Source organism: Melanotaenia boesemani, chromosome 11 (genome assembly GCF_017639745.1).
Source record: "Melanotaenia boesemani isolate fMelBoe1 chromosome 11, fMelBoe1.pri, whole genome shotgun sequence".
In the NCBI taxonomy this organism is placed as follows: Eukaryota; Metazoa; Chordata; class Actinopteri; order Atheriniformes; family Melanotaeniidae; genus Melanotaenia; species Melanotaenia boesemani.
This window is the reverse complement of record NC_055692.1, coordinates 5,403,454-5,426,308: the sequence shown is the minus strand read 5'-3', so window position 1 is coordinate 5,426,308 and position 22,855 is coordinate 5,403,454. Positions and strand designations below refer to the sequence as shown.

The 22,855-nt window shown below is 37.9% G+C and overlaps 1 protein-coding gene across 3 annotated transcripts in view; it reads left to right on the top strand.

The window, feature by feature from the left end:
• Positions 1-19,139, top strand: part of ypel1 (yippee-like 1) — a 32,005-nt gene extending 12,866 nt beyond the window's left edge. For all 3 annotated transcript variants that reach the window (XM_041999984.1, XM_041999985.1, XM_041999983.1), the window contains 3 exons: positions 13,305-13,348; positions 14,948-15,056; positions 16,753-19,139. In XM_041999984.1, the coding sequence (XP_041855918.1) occupies positions 13,305-13,348; positions 14,948-15,056; positions 16,753-16,842 (243 nt within the window). In that variant the 3' untranslated portion in view covers positions 16,843-19,139. The remainder of the gene's footprint in view (positions 1-13,304; positions 13,349-14,947; positions 15,057-16,752) is intronic.
• The last annotated feature ends 3,716 nt before the right edge of the window (positions 19,140-22,855 follow it).

Genomic DNA, 22,855 nt, shown 5'->3' with positions numbered 1-22,855 from the left:
AGAAGTAAACACCAATAATAGAAATAATGAAACTTATTTTGTGTAACCTTGCAGTTACAAGGAACAGGTTTCAGAAAAAGGAGAATTTCTGTCTTCAAAAACAGAGAAACCGTGAAAACTGTAAAACCAAAGCAAAATATGTGGATCAAAACAGGAGCAAACACCAGTTTTAAAATTATGTAAATAAAATGCTAATGAGAAATGGTTTTTGCCAAATGAAACCTCAACACTGAACAAAAGGAGTGAACCCAGACGGCAACACAGTATGGAAGAAGTTTACCCACTGTTAGAGATATTTGGCCTAGTGGTCCTCAGCGGTATGGTTCGGTCCTCGAGGGCTGCGTTCCTGCAGGTTTTGGATACCTCCTGCTGCAGCACTCCTGAATCAGATTATTGGCTTAACATGTTTGGGCAGCACTTTACAACAAGCCGTTGAGAAAACCCCATTTAATTTGAATCAGGTGGGTTGAAGCAGGGAAACATCTAAAACCTGCAGGGCTGTGGCCCCGTAAGGACCACTGGACACCCCTGGAAACGAACAATTGCCAGCTGTTGATCAGGTGGGATAATTAGAACCGTTGAGGACCAGGAGGTGTTGCTGAATGCTGTTTCACTCCTCTGATCAGCTGCACAGAAGCAGGTCACTTCACCATGTTCACTTTCTTTTGAAGCCACATGGTCTGGACTCTGTGCAGCAGAGACCGTAAAAAGGGAACAAATGAGACAAGCTGTTGTCTGTGATGGAGCAGACTGGAAACATCCACAGTTACGCATGTGCCAAAACTGGAGGTCAGCTGCTAAAGGGTTGGCTTGTAAATGTTGTTTTTCTAGATTTCTGAAGCAGCGAGATATAGTTGCAAATGCTGTAATGTACTGAGAGACCTTTGTGGTGCAGATGCACTTCTAGGTGCTTGAGAGATTCATTCATGTATGATTTTGTACATAAATAATTTGGCTTTGAGCCATTTATCTGCTGTATTGCTCTCTCAAACAATCGCTGCAGGACTTGATTTTCTAGTTTGTAAAATGATGATTAATTTAAAATATTTCTTTGCAGGTCTATGAAATCATGACCTTCACAACGTGATTAATCTCCAAACCCGGCTTCCCTTTGCAGCTGTACTTCATTTCTTACCAGTATTTCTTCTTCATGTCTCCAGTGTGACGCTGATGACTTATGAGCTGTTACCTTCGAAGGGACAAATAATTAGATGAGCACCATATTTATGAGCGCAGGCGTCTGTGCTCCCGAGGTCAGCGTGGGAGAGGCTGGAAATGTTAAAGGCTGTTAGTCGCATGTTAGCTTTTATCAGAGTCACGCCACATTTTTTACTCTGGTCTTTCAGAGCTGACACTGGAGCAAGAATGCTGGGAAACCAGTAAAACCAGTGAACTTCAAACTGGTAGAAAAACTAGATGGTTTCAGGGAGTTCCCATAGTGTTGATTTGCATGTAAACTGATCTCTTCTTAATCTCTACACAAGAATTTATTAAACTTCTGTTTCATTTCTAGAAATCACATTTTAAAAAATCCACGATGTCTAATTAAAACCTCAGTCAAATATTTAGTCATGTTCGTTAACATCAGACTAGAGAAGATTTAATATGATTACTAATGTTGAAGTTTAGTGAAAGATCAAATATGTAGAGTCAAACAAAGCCCAGAAAAGCTCTCCTATAAACCAGCAGGACAATGTTAAGTGTCCTGAAATGTGTACCTGCAACACTGGAAAAACAAATCAAGCATGTAGGAACCAACTGGGTACATAAAAACATGCTAATGTACAAAAATGAAATCTGTAATGAAAAGATGCCTTCATGATGTACTGTCTTGTACAATTTCTCTACTTCCAGTTTAATGCAAAAAGGTCCTTTCATCCTGAAGATAATAAATAATAATGAATAAATAATGTCACATTCAATCATGTGCTGTAGATGAAAATTGTGGTAATGGATTTTTCTGCCAGCAGTGCTCAGAATCCAGGATAAACATTCTTTGTCCACTTTTCAGCTGTGTTGACCTGGTATTTATTTTAAATATAAACTTATTTTCTCAATTAGAATAAAACAATTGACTGTCAATGCGCTAGTCTCATGTGTCATTAGGGATCGACTTCCTCTGGATTTTTATACCCCTGAAATTGTTGGAAAATCTGTATTTCCTTGCACGTCCCTTTTATTATAAGTTTTAAACTAAATTTGTATCTTCATTTATATGACCAAATGCCGCATCAGCCCAAGTTCCTCTGAAGGGTTATAGTCGTGACCAGAGCTGAAACAATTTAAGTTAATTTGTTAAACCTTTAAAATCTAAATTCATAAACTTTGAGAACAGGTTGTGCCAAAATGGACTTTTTTTAGATCCTGCCTGATGTCTGCATTTATTTTATTCTGCTTCACATTGTCAGAGTTGACTTTTGCAGATGATGTTCTCATTTATGATTTGATAAATATTTAGAGCTACAGCTGCATCATTCCAAAAAAATATTCCCATTCATCCTAGAAGTGTTTTTTTTTTAGGTGAACCTGAAACTTTCTCTTTTTTTTTTTTTTTGTGCTGTGTTCTTCATTTACTCTTTACCAGTTACACATACACTGATAATTAGGCTTTGTTTACACGACAATGTTTCCATGCAAAATGCAAACATTTTTACTTTTTTTACAAAACAGTAGAATGAAAACGCAGAGGACCGGAAACGCCAGGCCAGGCAGTGAAACGTTGCAACAATGCACCCAGGTGTGCACAGTGTTGCCAACTTAGCAACTTTGTTGCTATATTTAGCGTGCCACGGTTTTATTCCGACCTCCAAGGCGCGTCAGTCAGCACCAGAAGCGTGTCAGATGTGGAGCGCTGCAAGTGCAGTCCGCCTAGTTGGATCCGCGAGATCACAAAATCACAGGAGAATTGGAGAATCTTGAGATTCTCCACTTCCAGGATAAACGTCTCATTGTCCATGATAAAAAAAACAAAACACTGACACCCCTTGACCGGTTAAACACGTAATGTTTTTATGGTTCAGCAGTGCAAATGTGCACGGGGGCTTTTATTTTGAAAAATACCAGAAGTTTTTACACTGCTTCCATGTCTGATTTCCTATCTAAACTACAGAAATTGATTTATTCTGGGTGTGTGCCGTCAGAAAACAGATCTGGCGCATAAATTTAGCAGAGAGCCGCCACAAGGTGCTCCTGGGACGCTCCTGGGACTCTTCTGATACGCGCTGCGGCGCACCCGGTGGAAACCAAACCATCGACTGGATGAAATCAAAGGCTATGGAGCAGAAAATTTAGAGCAAGTTGAACGTCTCAACAATGAATATTTGCCTTTTCAGTCAAACTTAATAACAAAATTAAACGATTGGAGTTTTTGCAGAACAAAACAACTAAAAACAAAACATTTTCATTTCCAGCTACATTTTTCTGTATTTTCGTTCTTCTCCGCCTCCGTGTGGAGTTGCATGGAACATGATTAGACAGCAGGTCTGCACAGTTTCAAGTGAAAGCTGCTAAATTCATGCTCTCTGATTTTAACCCCTGACCTTGATTTGAAAGGATAAGAAGGCTTATCTGGATCCGGTTCGTCTGTAAAAACCTTTGCAGGGAAGAGGGAACTGTCTACGGGGTGTGTTGTCTTGTTTACTGGACTAAAGTGACTGTTGACATATGACCTCATTAATCTAAACAATCCACTTTGGTAATAATTGGATTTCACATAGAGATCTTCTTCGGAAAGTCTGTCTTTCTCCAGTAGCATCAATTCTTATGCCAATACGTTTTTAACTCACATATTAGGTAAAAGGACATAAGAAGGTGAAAGAGATCCGACACTGCAACAAACTGAGATTTTTGCATTAAAATGAAGTTTCAGACACCAGATTTTAATCAAAATAACTTCACAGAAACTGGATTTAATTCCTGCCATTTTGAAATGAAAAGCCATAAAAACCTCATATTAGATATAGATATAGATGTCATATATCTGTCATGTATACCCTTTGCAGTCTAAACTTTGTATGCTTTTATCTTTTCAATGTATTTGGAACCACCAGGAGTTTTCCACAGAGATGTGAGGGAATAGTTTGCAAAGACAAACTCCTGGAGAAAACACCTTAGAAACCTGCTTCAATAACATTGTTTTAGTTTTACTTTAATTTTAGAGAAACTTACCTAAATCATGATGCATAGTAATTATCTCTATCATATTGTATGATAGGGCTTACTATAGCAGGTTGAATAACTAAGAGAAAAAAGAATAATAAAAGACTAAGTGGAGACTAAATAAGGAAAAAAAAATAATGTTAGGGGAGAGAGCTTGAGATGCAGCAGCCACCCTCGGCACCATCTTCAACGGTTTATATATATATATATATATATATAATGTATACACACACACGGACAAAATTGTTGGTACCCTTCAATTAATGGAAGAAAAATTCACAATGGTCACAAAAATAACTTGTATCTGTCAAAAGTAATAATAAATAAAAATTCTATGAAATTTAACCATCGAAGGTCAGACATTGCTTTTCAACCATGCTTCAACAGAATTATTTGAAAAATAAACTCATGAAACAGGCCTGGACAACAACAATGGTACCCTTAACTTAATATTTTGTTGCACAACCTTTTGAGGCAATCACTGCAATCAATCGATTCCTGTAACTGTCATTGAGACTTCTGCACCTCTCAACAGGTATTTTGGCCCACCCCTCATGAGCAAACTGCTCCAGTTGTCTCAGGTTTGAAGGGTGCATATATATATACAGTATATATATATATATATATATATATATATATATATATATATATATATATATATATACCTGGACAGGTCACCAGTCGGTCGCAGGGCCAACACAGATAAAGACAAACAACCATTCACACGCACACTCACTCCTAGGGAGAACTTAGAGTGTCCAATTAACCTAACATGCATGTCTTTGGACGGTGGGAGGAAGCCGGAGAACCCGGAGAGAACCCACGCATACACGGGGAGAACATGCAAACTCCACACAGAAAGGCCACCACCCTCAAGGTATATATATATAGGTATGTATATATATATACCTATATATATATATATATATATATATGTGTGTGTGTGTGTGTGTGTATGTGTATAAATATATATATATATATGTATATATGTATGTATGTAATTAGTTATTGCCAAATTTGCCTCAGTGATAAAAAGGGAAAAGAAAATTAAACTGCTATATTTTTAATAATATTTAGATTAGAGAAATATGACACTATCATATAAATATTTTTAATTAATATGTTTAAAATAAAAAGTAAAATATAATTAGGACATTGAAAGGAATAAATAATTCATGCATAAAAAGGTTAATAATCATAATGAAATAATTGCTGCTGACGTGTGGGTTGCTTTCTGCTTGCTCTTTGATTTTTGTGGATACTTACCAACATTAGCTAAGAAAATACAGATTATTTTTTGCATAATCTCCAACCGCTCATCTTATCCAGATGTCCCTCCAGCTATGACTACATTCACTGTTCAGGTGCTAATTTTAAAATCGAATTTTTTACGTGGTTGTTTACATCATCATTCAAACGCGACCTCAATCACACTTCAGTGTGAACTGTAAACGGCCCTGAAGTGACCTGCATACAAAGAGGCTTACGTGACATGCAGCACACTGGGTTTACGGAGGTAAATATGGATGCTGCATTTGTTAGCATGCATGTACGAACAAACAGACAAACCAGTGCCACCAAATACATGACACCCGCCTTGGCGCAGGTAATAAATATGCATGGCAATTATAAATTCACCAATTTCTATATTTGATGTCCTCTGGGTTCTTTTGGTCAACCCTTAGTCGTAACCCCAAAATGTTGGGATTTTTACCTTCGCCAAGCCAGAGGTCATGTATCCAGCAGTGTTGGTTTGTCTTTCTGTCTCTATCAACATATCTCAAAGGACGGATTTTGAATAATTTCTTAGGAAATCTCAGAAATAGAATAAGAAACAAGTGATTAGATTTTTTTTGGGGGGGGGGGGCATCATGACCGGAATCCAGGAACTTTTTAAAGGTTTCTTTACTATGAGGAGTGGGGATAATTTTGCCTTTACAGCTTCTAACTTAAAAAATAAATAAATAATTGCATTGGTTTAGCGGAGGTCTGCACTCTCTGAGTTATTCTAGTTACACTTTAAAACAGTGGAAAGAGTCCATTCTCACATTTGCATCACTAACTATTCTAACATTTTAAAATCTGAAAATATCTTTTATATTATAAAATGGAAATTGCCCATATTAACATTTAAATTTTGATTTGACCTCACTCCTTACGGATCTATTAATTCTCTTTTCTCTGCCACACCTTGCTGGCATATGTGCATTCAGTAGTCCTGCAGCATCACCAGTCCTCAGCATCAATCCTTCTAAGCCGATTACGTTACTTAGGAGAGGATGACACCGTAGTCTGGTGTTTTCCACTACATGCTGCCAAAGCCTGCTCGCCTTGTTTGATTTCCATCCTAAATGAAAGCACCGCGGTCCACCACCCATTTTTTTATGAACGGAGTTAGACAAGCTAATTGTCGGGATTGTTGGATGAGCTCTACAGGTTCTCACAGATTTCTCTCCACGGTGCAGTTTGAGTTGGAAATCTCCTGAATCAACTATAAAACATGAAAATAAATAATGAATAAAAACGGTTTCCCCTCCCTGAGGTTATATACTCTTGTCTTTGATGCATGCCAGCCAACAAACAAAGATGCAGATGGAGCAGCCCAAATAAAAGGATTAACCCAAGCACACGGGCCAGAAGGAAGTATGAAAGGCACAGTGGCCCTCCTTCTTCCTCCTCTTCTTCCTCCTTCTTCTTTACGTCCTCTCAGCTATTAAATAAATATGGGAAGAGATGAGACGATTTGAGAGTTTATAACCCAGTTCTACTTATTAAAATGTACTGACTTTAGTGCAGAAAACTGTATATATAGTTTAGTTATTTATTCATTCAAAGTTTTCTAAACTTTAAATCCGACAAACAACAAAGAAAAACCTGATTTCTTATTAGTTCCTTTGTTTTTGCCTTTTTTTTAGTCAACACTGTCGGCGTATTCACAAAACCCAACAAGTGTTGTTACTGTCATCCTGAGCATGTTGCATCTTTTCAGGGTGGCTGCCAGTTCATATTATTAGATATGGGTTACAACTTGCAGCAGATATGAGCATCATCGTGAAATCAGAGCAGCAGTTGAGAGCAGAGCTTACAGGCCTGCAGTGTGAACGTGGTCCTGGAGCGGGATGATGCTCACTGCATACTGAGGAGGAGGCTGAGTGTTTATTTACCTCCTTGGCTCCGTCCCACCCATAAGGCTGATGGAAGCCCCTCTGTGGGATTGATCACACTTTTCATTTATCACCATTAATGGACGTAGCTCTATTTGAGCCCCACATGTACCTGGAAGTTCGCCAAGAGCCTGACTGTGAAAGAAAACTAGATATAATGTTCCTTCTCTTCTACTATATTTTTAATATTGTAATTAAACTAAGTGTGTTCAACATCAGGAGGGTTTTATTTCATTGCTTTGTAGCTACACCAGCATCTGAGTTGAATTGATTTGCCTTATGATGTCAGAGTTATAGTAAAACGTTGCATCATCAGTTAAATCGAGTGCTTCCCAAAGTAGTTTAGTCACTGTAGCTTACTGCCTTTACCTCTGTTTTTAAGATTAAACAACGTGCATTAAAAGAGGGGTCAAATTCACATGTTTTGCCTTTAAAGAACCAAACTTTATCAGGCTGATGTTGGAATTTTAATTGTACTGCCAAAAACAGCTTTCTGGAGTAGGTCATTTGGATTGTTCTGTTCATGGTGATATTTCAACGACAGGATGATTCAAAGGGCTTTACAGAAGAAGCATCATTTAACATCAAAAACAAAAGAGAAAGGAAAAGAGAAAGAACATTGGGTAAAGACAGTATTAAAATATGATCAAATTTAAAAACTAAAGCTTAAAAGAACCAGATGCAGATCTGGACTCCTAGTAAGAACTTTTGAAATGAAGCAGAGAACAGGTGGGTCTTTAACCTGGATTTAAATAAACTGAGTGTTTCAGCTGATCTGAGACTTTCTGGAAGTTTGTTCCAGACATGTGGAGCATAGAAGCTGAATGCAGTTTCTCCATGTCTGGTTCTGACTCTGGGAACTGATAAGAAACTGGATCCAGATGACCTGAGGGTTCTGGTAGGTTCATACTGGGTCAAGAGGTCTCTGATGTATTTTGGTCCTAAACCATTCAGAGCTTTATAGACCAGCAGCAGAACTTTAAAGTCTATTCTCTGACGAACAGGCAGCCAGTGTAAAGACCTCAGAGCTGGACTGATGTGATCCACTTTCTTGGTCTTAGTGAGGACTCGAGCAGCAGAGTTCTGAATCAGCTGCAGGTGTCTAATTGATTTTTGAATCAATTAGAATTGATTGACTAGAATCGGGAAAACACTGACCTGAAGTTGAGGTTAAACTGGTCAGAATGAATTTTCTAAGGATTAGATCACGTGTTTATAGCTGAATGATTTATCCTCCAGTTGTGATTAAATTTGAGTAGATGTTTAATAGGATGAACACTGTGATATTATTTCCAATTTTCAATGTAAAATGCAGCTTTAGTAGTAGGTGGATGCATTTTTCTTGTTCCTAATACCAAGCGGCTGCAGCTTTTGACAAAACCTTATCTGGACATTTTTAATACAAATCAGAATGCAAATCAACAGCAGTGCCTGGATCAATTAAATGGAAAATAAGTGTGCTAGGGTCACACCCTGGCACAGGGTCACCATGCTCTTCAAAATTATTTTAGTGTGGTATAAAACTGATTTTTATACATAGGTTTCCTGAACTCCTGGAAGTATGGGACACTTCTTAAAGGCAGTCCCTCGTGTTTTTATCAGATCTACCTTGATCTACCAGATCTTACCTGGTTGGACCATCTTTTTCCTTTAGAACTACCTTAAGTCTTGGTCGCGTAGATTGAACAAGGTGTTGGAAACATTCCTCGGAGATTTTGCTCCATATTGACGGCATCACACAGTTGCTTCACATCCACGATGAGAATTTCTTGTTCCACCACATCCCAAAGCTGCTCTGTTGGATTGAGATCTGGTGATTGTGGAGGACGTTGGAGTCCAGTGAACTCATCGTCATGTTCTAGAAAGCAGCTGGAGATGATCTGAGCTTTGTGACATGGTGCATTATCCTGCTGGAAGTAGCATCAGGAGATGCTACATTGTGGTCATAAAGGGATGAACATGGTCAGCAACAATACTCAGGTAGGCTGTGGTGGTTAAACCAGACCTCGTTGGTACTAAGGGGCCCAAAGTGGGGCAAAAAATTATCCTCCCACCATTACACCAGCCTGAACCATTGATCCAGGACAGTGTGGGTTCATGCTTTCATATTTCTACTAAATTCTGAGCCCAGCATCTGAATGTGGAGCTGAAATGGAGACTCATCAGACCAGCAATGTTTCTCCATCTTCTATTGTCCAGTGTTGGTGAGTGTGTGTGAATTGTAGCCTCAGTTTCCTGTTCTTAGCTGACAGGAGGCTCCTGGTGTGGTCTTCTGCTGCTGTAGCCCATCTGCTTCCAGACAACTGCTGCTCACTGGATATTTTTTCTTCTTCAGACCATTCTCTGTAAACTCTAGAGATGGTTGTGTGTGAAAATCCCAGTAGATCAGCAGTTTCTAAAATACTCAGACCAACAACCATGCCACATTCAAAGTTACTTAAATCTCTTTTCTTCCTCATTCTGATGCTCGGTTTGAACTTCAGAAAGTCATCTTGACCATGTCTACATGACCAGATGTGTTGAGTTGCTGCCATGTGATTATGTGATACTGAATAAGGTAACAAGTGTATTTGCTGCACTTAAGTTTGTTTCCACAACTCAAAGACCTATATTTAGTTGTCATTGAGTTTTTTATTTGTTTATCCTTCCACAATCTATACCACTGCAAAACTGAACAGGTCAGGCTTTTTCTTGTTGTTATTATTATGTTTAAATGTCAGACAACATGTTACACTTCCTGTAAAAATATCAGACATATAATCTCAGAGGATATTACTTCTTAACTGAATTCAAATAAAGCTATGGGGTTTAGCAAGATAGGTTTAAGTTGGAGATGAACCCTCACCTACAACAGTCAGCATCTGTTGGGGCAGATGGTAAAAGTAAACCTCAGCAGGTTTCTTAATGGCTCTGAGTTAATCCTTTCATCACAACTTGTTCTGATAAACTATTATATACTAGAAGGAAAAATAAAAGCGCCACGCTCTGGCCTCTGGAGCTGAAGCATTCTGCCTCTCACAGTGGATTTGTGTTTTGTGTTTGGCTGAAGAAGTGGATTTCTCTGAGCGAGGTATTGTTCCTTTAAGTCCCATGTGGTCAAGAGGATTCAGGGATTTTGAGATTTACTTTGTAGAATTCATTTCCAGGGAGCAAGCATTTTAAAACAAGTGCAGTTGCAGCAGCTTGAGGAAATAAGCTCAGTAACTACTCTCCAGTTTGCTCGTGTTTTATTAAGCAGTTTTAAAAAAAGAAAAGGGGAAACGTTTTGGGACTACTTCTAGCCTCCGTCTGATCCTTGCTACATTTTTGGAAGACAATCCCTGAAGGATCTAGTTGGGCTCTTTAATAGGATTGCTGGAGGTCTGGAGGGTTGTAATGCCGTCCCAAAATCTCCTGGGCTGTTGTTTGCATTCAAAGTGTGATTCAGATTCATTTTTTTTGCCATTCTTTTAGGAGTTTTCTGTTGCTTATGTTCTACCTGAGTGATTTCCAGTGAAGCTTACAGCTCCATGAGTAAGAGAGGAAATGCTGCCAAAGTAAAAATAGACTGTGAGAAACAGATAAGAGCAGTAAGAGACGGAGCCGGCCCTTTTTTTGCCAGTGGTTAAGTTGATGTCTGAGCCACAGTAAAGCACAGATATGACACCCAGCCAGTGTCAAATGGAGCAACCCCTCCCTGGTCTCAACACTGTTGAAGTCTTGTTGTCGACTCCACAGGGACTGACCTAGTTCCCCCGTGCTGCTAAAGGTCGCATGTCTTCTGGCTCCGGACTTTAAAGACAACAAAAAAACTGTAAGATCTAAAAGGAAGATCTGAGAATCTCCTTTTTCTCTCCCTCAAAGTGGTTTCAAGCCAAGCTCTTATTTGAAATCAAACTGTTTTGACAATTGTTGGGCAGTTAAAAATTGTCCCTGGAGCCTCAGTGGTGGCTGCAGCTGTGGTCATCGCAGGAGGCAGCTAGGGCTCCTATCAGGCGCTATTAGCTCAGCACTTTCAGCTGCAGCAACAAATGTATGTGCCGCACTCATTTGCAATGGAAAAAGGAAAGCCGATTGAGGCCTGTCTGCTGGCGGAGGATGACAGGACGCGAGGATAAAAGCTTGGCCGGTTCTGTCGTCACCCACTGTGATGGCTTTGCTGCTCTCTGTTTACATTATTATACCACAACGTCATGTGTGGCCTCAGAAATAGGCAGCCTGGAGGAGAAGAGTTTTATTTAACCTTCTAAAGTCATCAAAACATCATGCTTAAAAGTTTTTTTTGGCCCACCAGTATTTATTGCTGTTGAACTGGATGCAACATGTTTGTTCCTTTCATTCATGGCTAAAGAGAGAAGTGCACTTTTATATAAAGCATGTTTAGACTAATGGCTTTCTAAGTAAGATATTGATAAAATATTAAGACAAAGCTGCTATAAAAGCTTAAGGTTTGGCTAATTTGTGATTCTTGTTTCAGATAAACCTGAGAAGTGAATGTTTTGGTGGTCATTGTCATGTTTTTTATTGGTTTGGGGCATAATATGGTAAAACTGTTTTGAAAAGTACAATAGGCGCCTCACAAATGATGAAATAATTTATTTTCCTGTTTATAGTCGGGAATTTTTCCTAAATCTGAGCAAATATCTTATTTTGAAATGAAAACTCTCAAAGAACATATTCTACTTTGGCCTTTTAGCATATTTAATTTCAGGTCTGTCTATTTTTTGCTGCCATCACTCAAGTTGATATTTTCTGGACTCTTCTATTAATTCCTCCATGTTGTTTTATGATATTTTATGTGTTTTTGGAGTCTCTTTGTCCACTCTGCTGCAGTGGTCCTACTATATTCAATAGCTTTTTTTGGCTGCAGTAAATTTAATCTAATTATTTCAAATAACCTGCAGGCTAGTAATTAACTACATGTTTGTACAACACAAACCAGGTGCAACTTGCTGCATAAAAACCCTGTCCCTCGATCTATATGACTTTCATTAATTTACTTTTCATTATTTAATTAAATTTATGGTTTAAACTCTTCATAAAAGTGTCTTATGAAGGCAACTAGTTGCAGTGTGTTTTTATTTTTAGGAACATTGTTTGTATTTTTAAATACATAGGTAAAGAGAACACATTGCTGACATGTGTTGATTACTTTTCTGCAGCCTTTGTCCACCTACAAAAGCATCTGTAGGCAACTCTGTGGAGACATTTTAGCTGCAGCCCCACAAAGACGCTGATGCATTACGTTTGTTGTGTATCGATGACCCACTATTCATTTCTATGTGAATAACATATTTGTTTAGAAGAAAATTCCACTGAATACCTTTGTAATATAACTGAACTCCATGTACCAGAACAAACCGGTTGTCATCATGTGCTCACTTGCTCATGCTTTGTGTCATTAAATCAGTCCTAATCAGCTGTTTTTATAATTCTATACCAAGAGTTCATGCAGTTCTCGTCATTTTGCTGCTTTGTTGTTCCACAGATGCACAAAAAACTGCATCTGCAATGCTACATGTCCACAGTGAGAGTTTAAAACTCATGCAGGAAAAAATGTGACTTTTATTAGATGTTTATCTGGACTTTACATAAGTTTATTGCAAACACTCTTTCAGCTTTTTCCTCATTGCACACCAGTCTTCTCTTGAAGAGAGCCCCTTGCAGAAATAACCTTAACATATTTAGCAGAAAATATAAAATTGTTAAGAAAAGATTGAATTTATTTTTCCTGCTCTTGCATAACAGCTTGTTCTCAAAACAAGAAAAGATTACAGACGTGCTTTCTGAAGTGTACTCGCTCATCCCTCAGTGTCTCATTTTATTTTTTATCTCTAGCCACCCTTGTGAGCGGAAACCTTGACAAGGTGGAAGAGCAAGTATGCACAGCAGTTACTGGGAGAAAAGCCCCTTGGGGCATCATTTGCTGACATTCCTGCACTCAGAAGTGTTGTGCTGTTGTTGAATGTCAACTTACAGAATTTCTCTCTCTCTTTGTTTCAGTCATTTCAAGGCAGTCAAGGAAGAGCCTATCTCTTTAATTCAGTGTAAGTATGAGTGTACGTTGTTGCTGACCAGGCAAAGATTAAAATGACATAGCTCGCTAACTTTTATCCAGTATGAACAAGAAATCAATAAACTCAGGCGACTAAAAATTGTACATGATAATGTACATTCTCAGAAAGACAGTGGTGGGCTACAGGGACACATTCACAAGCCCTCTGAAAATGGACCAAATTGTGCATTAAAAGGATGCAGGAGATAAACAGAACGGTCCGTATGCGTCTTTACGTAGAGCATAAATAGACCTTCATTGTATCCCATGGAGGAAGTAACTCCTAAAGAAGAGCTTTATTCTTTTTCATCTTGTCAATGTCCAATGTAGATAATCCATGTAAATGTTTTTATAATATCTAATGTTAAGCATAACACTTCCACACCTATTTAAGAGCTGTTTTCTAGTAGTAATTAAGAAACAAAAAAAGCATCACTGTTCAGAAGTGAAATGTTGTATGTATATTTTATGTATTGTATGTATATTTTATGTATCAATCATTGGAATGTTTTGCACAACAAAAGAACACTTTACTTGTTAATATCTTTGGTTTTTTGGAAGCATGATATGGTCCTATTTATCACTATAAAGGGCTGTAATGTTGAGAAACAACAACAAAATAAAAGTCACAAGAGTCTGAAATTTGTCACCGTAACAAACTGATGAAGCCATTAGTCCGCCCCACCACAATATGAGCTACAGGCGACTCTGTATGCTAGATACCGCCGTGTTTGCGTGTTGAAAGCCAGTGAGGATTCACGTATTGGTGGCTGCAGTGGAGAGGACAATGCTGCACAACTGCTTTTCACCTGTGCGTTGGTGCAGCTGAAATTATTTACCAGATTTGCACAGAAGTTCATCATTTGTGTGAACAGAGTGGCAACAGACTGCCCACAAATTCTCCCGCAGCAAGTTTAAAACCAGCACTTAAACACTTTTTTACATCATCCAAAACTTTTTTTTTTAATTAATGTTAATTATAAATGAATGGAAGTAAAGGAACTGAAAACATGGTTGTTTTTAAGGTCCAAAAACATCTACATACACATTATACTTGTTAAACATTAATAATAACATTTCTATTCATGAACCAGCTCTTCATGAGACTTAAATCTAGTTTTATAGCAGTTATTTATTGATATATTTACCAGAAAGTAAATGAATCCTTTATGCATTGGTAAACAAATGTGTCAATCTATTCAGCAGAAACAGTTGTGATTCATTTCTTTTTAAATCTAAAAACAACTTTTTCTGCTTTTATACTAAAAGTTAAGACTGGCAACTGTTTGGTTCTCGTTTTTAAAGAACCACACAGACGAGGCTAAATACATATTTGATGGGAAAATTAAGTTTAGCAGATGAATATGTTGCTTAAAAGTTATTCAGCTGTGCAGTGTTGAGAAGGGAGAGACATGGATGGCAGTGTTTTAGAGTTTAGATGTTCCCCTTGTTCTGGGGCTGAGAAACATTGGAAAAAAAACATTGTGGAATCTGAATAGTTTCACCCAGTTTTGTTCCATTAGGAGTTTCTTATCTCATTGCAGAGACTTTTCCTTTGAGATGTTTTCTCTCTTTCCCGTCTTCCTCGCAGGGTGAATGTCGGCTGCGGGCCAGCTGAGGAGCGGGTACTCCTCACGGGTTTACACGCTGTGGCTGATATCTACTGTGAAAACTGTAAAACCACCCTGGGCTGGAAATATGTAAGTCACTTTGTAAACTTTCACCCAAGTTTTTTTTCCTTTTTGAGGCATCACTTGAGTTTACAATCTTGTGCAACTGTGTGATTTTTCTGGCTTCCAAGAAGGAAAGATTTTGTTCTTACAAGTAAAAAGAGCAAAGTTGCTCCCACTAAAGCACTACTCATTAAAGCCACAGTGACAGTTTTGTTCAGGTTTGTATTTATGCTCATACCTTGAGCACTTGTGGTATCCTAGCGCGCAACATAATTACAGTTTTGAAAGGTTGGCTGCAGACAGCCAGACTGGTACCTCTGAGAGTCTACAGTGATTAAATGTCACGCCATTTTGAGGAGGCTTGTTCCGGTAATTGTCTAAAAAGACAGAAGGATGTAAAATAACTGAACAAAGTACAAGACAGGTACTCACTTAAAGCTGCTACGTCAGTGACAAAACAAAAAGGCCCCGGGAGCAAAGGGCAGAACAAGGCAAAGCCGGCTGAGGAGCGCTAAAGGACGTGCATGTACGAGATTCTACTGAACCTCAGCAGGACGGGGACATGTGCTGGAAGCCATAGGGCTCTTAATGAAATGTGATGTCAGTCTGCAGCTTTTAGACATTTTTAAGAAATGATTTTTGCTGAAACCAGTTTCTGTCCTTGTGTTTCTTCCTGCATCACTAACACCCGCTGTTCTCAGATAATAATATGGCCAGATGAATAAGAGCTCATATGTGTCCCATTGGCTTTTCATATTTCAACCTATATTAAGTTCACAGCAGTATCAATATGATGTGTCCTTCCTCTGATTTTGCTGTATAATTTACTTAAAACCATTGAAAACAAGCTTTTGCATGCTGCAGTAATATCTCGCCTTTTGGAACCACGTCATTTTCTCTAAGTGGGAGAAATGATACAGCAGTTTGAAAGCATTTAAACTCCTCTCAGTCTTGATCTTCCATCTGGTAGAAACACAGCTTAGTTGTAAATTTAACTATATAAATCTTACAAAGCCATCTTATCTAAGATTGCTTTATGTTTTCTTACTGAAAGACAAACAGGGTTCTCAAGAAACAGCTCAAGTTTGATTTATCTGCCTTTACCGGAGCTTTCGACCATATCTTGGCATCTCTTACAGAATTTGCTCAGCTGTCATTCAGATGCATGTTTATGGGGTGGAGGAGATATCATTGCCTGACAGCTGCAATCCCGTTTCCTATGCAAATCTATAAAATATGCTTGAAAGCTCTTCATAAAGCTAGTTAAGGGGACTTTAAAATTCAACTTTTCTTTTTTTCACAAACTAATGATTAAATTGAGGAAAAACAAACTGCTTTAAAGGCCAGTCATGCAGAATTTAACCTATTATAGCATATTTGAAATTATTCCATTTATTTTATTGATGCCACCACATGGCTGTAATTGATTATTTTAAATTATGATCTAATGTCTTAACATACTAATGTAGCATGCTGATATGGTATACCAGTATTCGATTATTACATACACCCCAATATTGTAATTTAAATGCCTTATTTAGGAGCATGGCAGTATTTTATACATACTTGACCTTTTCCTCAATTAAAGTTAAAGTTTCTTTTCATTTAGTGGCACAGCCTGAGTCAAATTCAATTATAAAACTATAAGTATCAGACTTAATCATATAATTGATTATATGGTAATAATAAGCCTCTAAGGGTTTTACTGCTTGCTTTTTCACAGGAACATGCATTTGAGAGCAGTCAAAAGTACAAAGAGGGAAAGTTCATCATCGAGCTGGCTCACATGATCAAGGACAATGGATGGGAGTGACGCTGCAGCCCCGCTTCTTCTTTTTATTTCCTGACCTTGGAATGCTCTTTATTAAACTGTGTGGAGCGACAACCATCGACCACCCTGACCCTCCTTTCCCATTATCACTACCATGCCCTGTCCCTTTAAAAAGAAAAGACCTCCACGAACCTCCACCTCATGGCCCCCTTCAGGTGCACACACCCACCTGCTCATTGTGAAAGCGGACCGAGCGAATGAACTGCGGTAAGCAGTTGGAGCAAATCACGTCACAGGAGTCGCATTGTTACTTTGAAGATTGTGTGTTCTCCTTCACAGCTGAGGAGTATTTGGGTTTGAACCCCTTCTCCCCACCACCCACTCTGCCTCCGCCCCACCGAAACACGCTTACAAGTGATTGTGGTGATGTGGCGACCACTTTGTGAACGGAGAAAGACTTCACTGAAAGGACTTTTTTTTTCTTTATTGTACTCATTCAACAACTTTGATGACTTAGAATATTTTAATGTTATTTGCCATAGTTTTAACTTCTGGGTTTGGTGAGGCTTTGGTTTGATGGCAGATGGATGTTACTGGTTAGCATTTTATTTTCCTGTCAAGTTTATTATACTTTTTTTCTGCCTATAGCTAAGCATACTTTTCTTTGCTAATGTCCAAATGAGCAATCAGGGATGTGTGAGAAGCAAAGGGGAAAGGGAGTTACAAATACCGTTATGTAGCAGCATATTGCTTTTATCATCTTCTTCTTTTTAAATGTAAAGGGTGGGACTGATGTAATGTGGGATTTTGTACCTGATGTCCCCTTCTGTTCTTATCTATTTTCTCATGTGAATTTTCTTTATTTCTCCCTTCCTGGTACTTTTCAGCACCCAAAAAGCATTAAAAGGAGCACCTAATATTTTCTTGACATAAATAGGTATATGAATATATAGATATATGTAGTGTATGACTGATTGCGATTGTGGCTGGTCCCATTTTGCAGCAGCACCATAAACAAGTGAGACATGAAAAGGAGCAAAAAAAGTTATAAGAACGAAGAAGCTGAGATAAGTGTCCACATGTCATACTGTAGTATGACAAACTGTATTATCCCATTGTCTGGTAATGAAACAATGCTACATATAAATACACATATTATGATAACATATCCATTTATACTATGATATTGTTCGTAGATATTGGAGCATTGTGTGTCTATATATACAAATGTATGTATATATATATATATATATATATACATATATATATATATATATATATATATAAATAATATATAATATAAAATATTTGGTGTCATGCACATATTGTATATATGCATATTATTGTGTGTATATGCAGTGTGTGTGATCACACATTACACAGTGGCATACTTGAAAGACGCTACTTCATTTGCACTTTGCAGAGGCTTTTGGTTCATCTTGGTTTAGAGGCAAAAAGTGTTTTTTTTTTTTGTTTTTTTGCTCTTGTCTGTTTTAGTGGCCTTCTCGCAGATACATTGTTGAAAGAAAGTTACGGTTGGGGGTTTCCTCATAGAGCATCTGGAAATTTAGTTTAGTTTTATTTATATTTTAACAATAAATTCTGTTTCTTCTCTGTTTTGTACTCCTTTTGGAACAGAAGGTATAGTTTTTTTCTTTGCTGCTACTTTAGAAATCCCAGCATTTCTTTCTACTCTTCTTGGTCTTTTGCACTTTGTCTCTTTCTCTCAGAGCATACGAACTGTCTGTGTTTTGCCTCTAAGCCATATGAATCTTGTGCCTCTTCAAAACATGAACAGCCTCCCCTCTTTATGTCTTTTTTTTTCCTGTTGTGCAGTGCATAACTCAGAAAATCTTTATGTGAACCAATGTGTCTTCCCTCCTTCTGGTTCAAAGTGGCCCTCAAAGTAACCATCAAAATCCTCAGAGCTCTGCCCAGTTTGTCAGATTTTTTTTCTCCTTGGCTAACAAAGACGTAATATACATATACACGCATATATTTTCTACAAGATTTAGAGGTGCAACAAAAAGTTGGGTATTCAGTATATTATTTCTCAGACTGAAGCATAGAGGAAAACGTTTGGAATATGTGGGATGCCCAGGCCTTGTTTGACCCATTAAGAACTGGCCATGTGTTGCATCGGGCCTTTGTGATGGCACCAGGTGAAAGTGGGATAGGAGAGATTTAAAAATCAGCAGTGATTGATTACTTTGCCGGCAAGGTCAGTCAGATCACAGGACCTCTTATCCTAAAAAAATAAACAAACAAAAAAAAAAAAAACAATGACAATGCAAACCCTTAATAGTTAGCAATGATACCTACTTGAAAATATTAATACAGAAATAGCTGAGATATTGGCCCATGTTAGTTTTTGTACATAAAGTAACATATTTAAGGTTTTATACGTATTTCTACTGGGTTAGTTCTTTTACTTCCCCAACTTGAAGCACTTTTGTTCACTGTACCTCTAGCTGTGTGTGTGTTTGTGTGTGTGTGCATACATGCTTGTGCATTAGCCCACGTGCATGATTGTGCACAAAAGCGAATGTTTACTTTCTCTTCCTATGTTTTCTGTTTATCTTTTCTCTTTGTTGTTTTTGTTTGTTTTTGTTTTTCTTCCTCTTTTCTTTTTTTTAAAACCCTTTGCAGCTGTTTGGTTTCACTGTTGCTCCCGCTGATCTGAGGTTGAGACTCAGTTTGGTTTGTTTGGAAATGAGTTATTCTTTTTTTTTCTTTTTTTCCTGTTAGCTTGTGTATTTAGCTTGTGTGGTGTGAGCCCATTAGAGGGCCACAGTTTAGGCCTCTGCTGAGCCATGTAGACGTTGAGGGTGAGCTGGTTTCTCCCACTATGTTGCAGGGAGAGCCTTTACCAAGACCCCCTTTCCACCACAGTCAGTGTCTCCTGTATTGAGGGCTTTCAGGTGATGAAACACACCCTGTGGCAGCCATGTTGGAGATCTTTAGTATTTGACATCTCTGGCTGTGAATATCTGATTGTTTTTTCTTGAATGTATTCACTTTTGTGCTGGATTTGTCCAAAAAAAAAAACAAAAACTGTTAGTTCTTTGATATATTTAATGTGATTTATTGATAATTTTTGCTTTGTTTGTTGCTCATTCTATTTGTGCAGCTTCAGTGATTTGAAGTATGCATATTAAAACTCCTAAATGTTCTAACAAGACATGTCCTGTTTTAAATGACTCCAAATGCAGCCTTTTTTTTCTTTTGAAGCTCTGTACTACAACTAGCTGCGTGAGTTTTTGTTTAAAGAGGAACCTCGCAGCAGCTGAGAATCTCAAACTTCTCCCCTGGCTGCCGTGACCATGAGGCAGAAATGTACCCACTCTCTGACAACACTTTAAATTATAAACCTGAGAGAAGCATTTCAGCTTATTGTTATAATGCTCTCTAATCGTGCATTCATGCAGTCTTCGGCAAATTTATACTTGTGGCCTAACTTATACATGTGATCAGTGATAAACAGACACTGAAAACTCATTCTTCATTTTGGAAATAGTATTCAGCTAAATAATTTGACTGTATGTTCAAGGTTTTAGATATTGTGTTGGCTTAAAGGTTATCAGAAAAACAAAAATAGCGAAAATCTGTGTCACAGTAGAATGCTTCAGAGCATCCACAGAGTCCTTGTTGGTGTAATGGGTGTATCCCTCGAATGTTGCAGCCCCTGAACTCAGATGAATGTTTTATCTAAATAGCAAGTCTGATTGGTTTAGCTTAATTTGAAAGCAAATCTACTTTGTCCAAACATTACTGTTTGCTTAAATTGTTTTTTTTAATGCTCGTATGATTTTCATCTTGTTATATGCACACAGTCAGTTTGTCAAAAAGGACCTCCAAGATGGTGCCAGCAGCAGTTGCTTGGAGATTTGTGACAGAACCTCTGTACTCTCCCTCATCAAAGTTGAACTAACAAAAAGCAGTTGCCAGTGTCACTGCCAGTGTGTACCAAATAAGAACCAGGTTCTAACAAATGCATCAGTGTCAAGTGTCGGGCAGAAAGGAAGCCACGGGTGAAACTTTAGTGGCTCCTGGAGATTTTAACTGCTATACCAAAATCAAAGAGTAGAAAGCCTGTCACTTCAGATATGATCTTTCTAAAGAATGTTTTGATTCTATTACCTTAACAGCATCAAAGCAGCCTGGATGAAAATTGTAGATATTTGCTGCTGAAACTGTTTACCTTTTATTGTTGTTTTGTTTTGTTGTGACACTGGCTACCTACTTTTTGAGCTCTGTTACTAAGACATACCTGAAAGGAAGTTGATCAAAGGCAAGAAGGTTATACAGGAGAAAAGACTGGACAACTTCTTTTCTTAGGGTGGTTTAAGCTACAATTTAAGGTCTAACGCATATTGTATTTATAATGGCTATTTGTTGTGCCTGTTTTTTTTTCCTAAATTTGAAAATGAATATGCTTTTTATTTGACTACATTGCTTTGCATTTTGTCTTAGTAAAGCCATGTCACATGTCTGTTTTCACTCTAATGTAAACTATCAAATATCACAATAAATTTTCAATGGCATAAATGTGTGGATTATCTATCATTGCTCTACATTTAGAATATGGAAAATGACGTGATGTAAACAACATTTCAAAGTATTAAAAACAGCCTTCTCAAAAGAATCAATGTGCACTCTTATGCTTGTTAACTTATCTTCTGAACCGAGAAAACATTTTGAGAGAAATCTCTGAAACAAAAACGAAGTGCCTTACTCTAGAGTTGTGACGGATCACACAGACTAGAATGTCCACCAGGAGATGACCAATGCTGTCATGTTCATATCAACACCATGATTATTTGGATATATGAGTGACAGGCTGCAGACAGTAAATTTGGGGAATTATTTCTTAAAAATTTTAAAGGCAATTCTTTCTAGGATTTTCCTACGTTTGGTGAATCGGACAACAGGCATTAAATGACGAACAGGAAAAAACAGATTGCGCAATGGGCAATGAGGCCTGATCTCTAGGGACCTGATGGAGTAATCTCTGGCCCAATCAGCCTGTTTAGAATATTCCAGGATGGAGCTGTATGCACATATTAGTGGTTGTAGTAAGACAGGAGGCTGTGTCCATCATAGTAAGCAGTCCATAGTGACAAGCGTTGCAGCAAGCTTGAACAAAGGCATGTTTCTCTACGGTTTCGAACCGGGGACCTTTTACCGTATTAGGTGAAACTGAATGAAGGCTGTTTCGTAGCTCGTTGCGACAAAAAGCTAAAAAAACAAAAAAACAAAACAAAGGACAAAGTTTAAAAGCTAAAAACAGTTAAATGTGAGCTAATAACTAAAGACAGAGGGAACACACAATGATGTCAGAAATGAGATTCAAACACACACCCTCCAGGAAAGACTGCAGATCAATCTCATCTGCCAAAGCAATGGTCAAGGAAATGGAAATATTGGAAAAAGTTGGCCAGTCATGTTGCCCTGATTTCCCTCCTCAGCCAACATTTTCAACATTTGACCAATCAGTGTGGAGAAATGTTGGAGGAGCTTTTCCTCACCTCAGGTTACTGTATTGAAGTCAACGCCTTCAGCTTAGCAAACATTTACAAGGTGTTATATAAGATAACTTAATAGATAATTTCACCCTGTCACTAATTAAACTGTATCGATCATATGTTGATGTTGATATATGATTATGTTAAGAACTTTAACACAACAATCACACTAGTTTATCTGATCTAAATTTAGCCGTCTTACGGTTCATTTCTAGCAATTGGAAGACACCAGCTTTGACATGAAATGCTCTTATAATCCTTTATAAATTTTCAAAAGTGTGACAAGGTATGTTTAGAGTTTGGTTTATGATAAAGTATTGATTATCCAATATATTTATACTGACTCAAAACACTCTAGTTACATTACACGACGTAAACGCTAACTTCGGGCAGTTTTCATTCATTGGTCAAGCTCTGGTTTGCTTTGCTATTTAAGCTAACAGTAGGTTATAAATAGGCTGTATTGCTTTTATTTTTTAAAATTATTGTTTAGCTGGCATTCCTATAAAATTGTGTATGTTGCACCATCT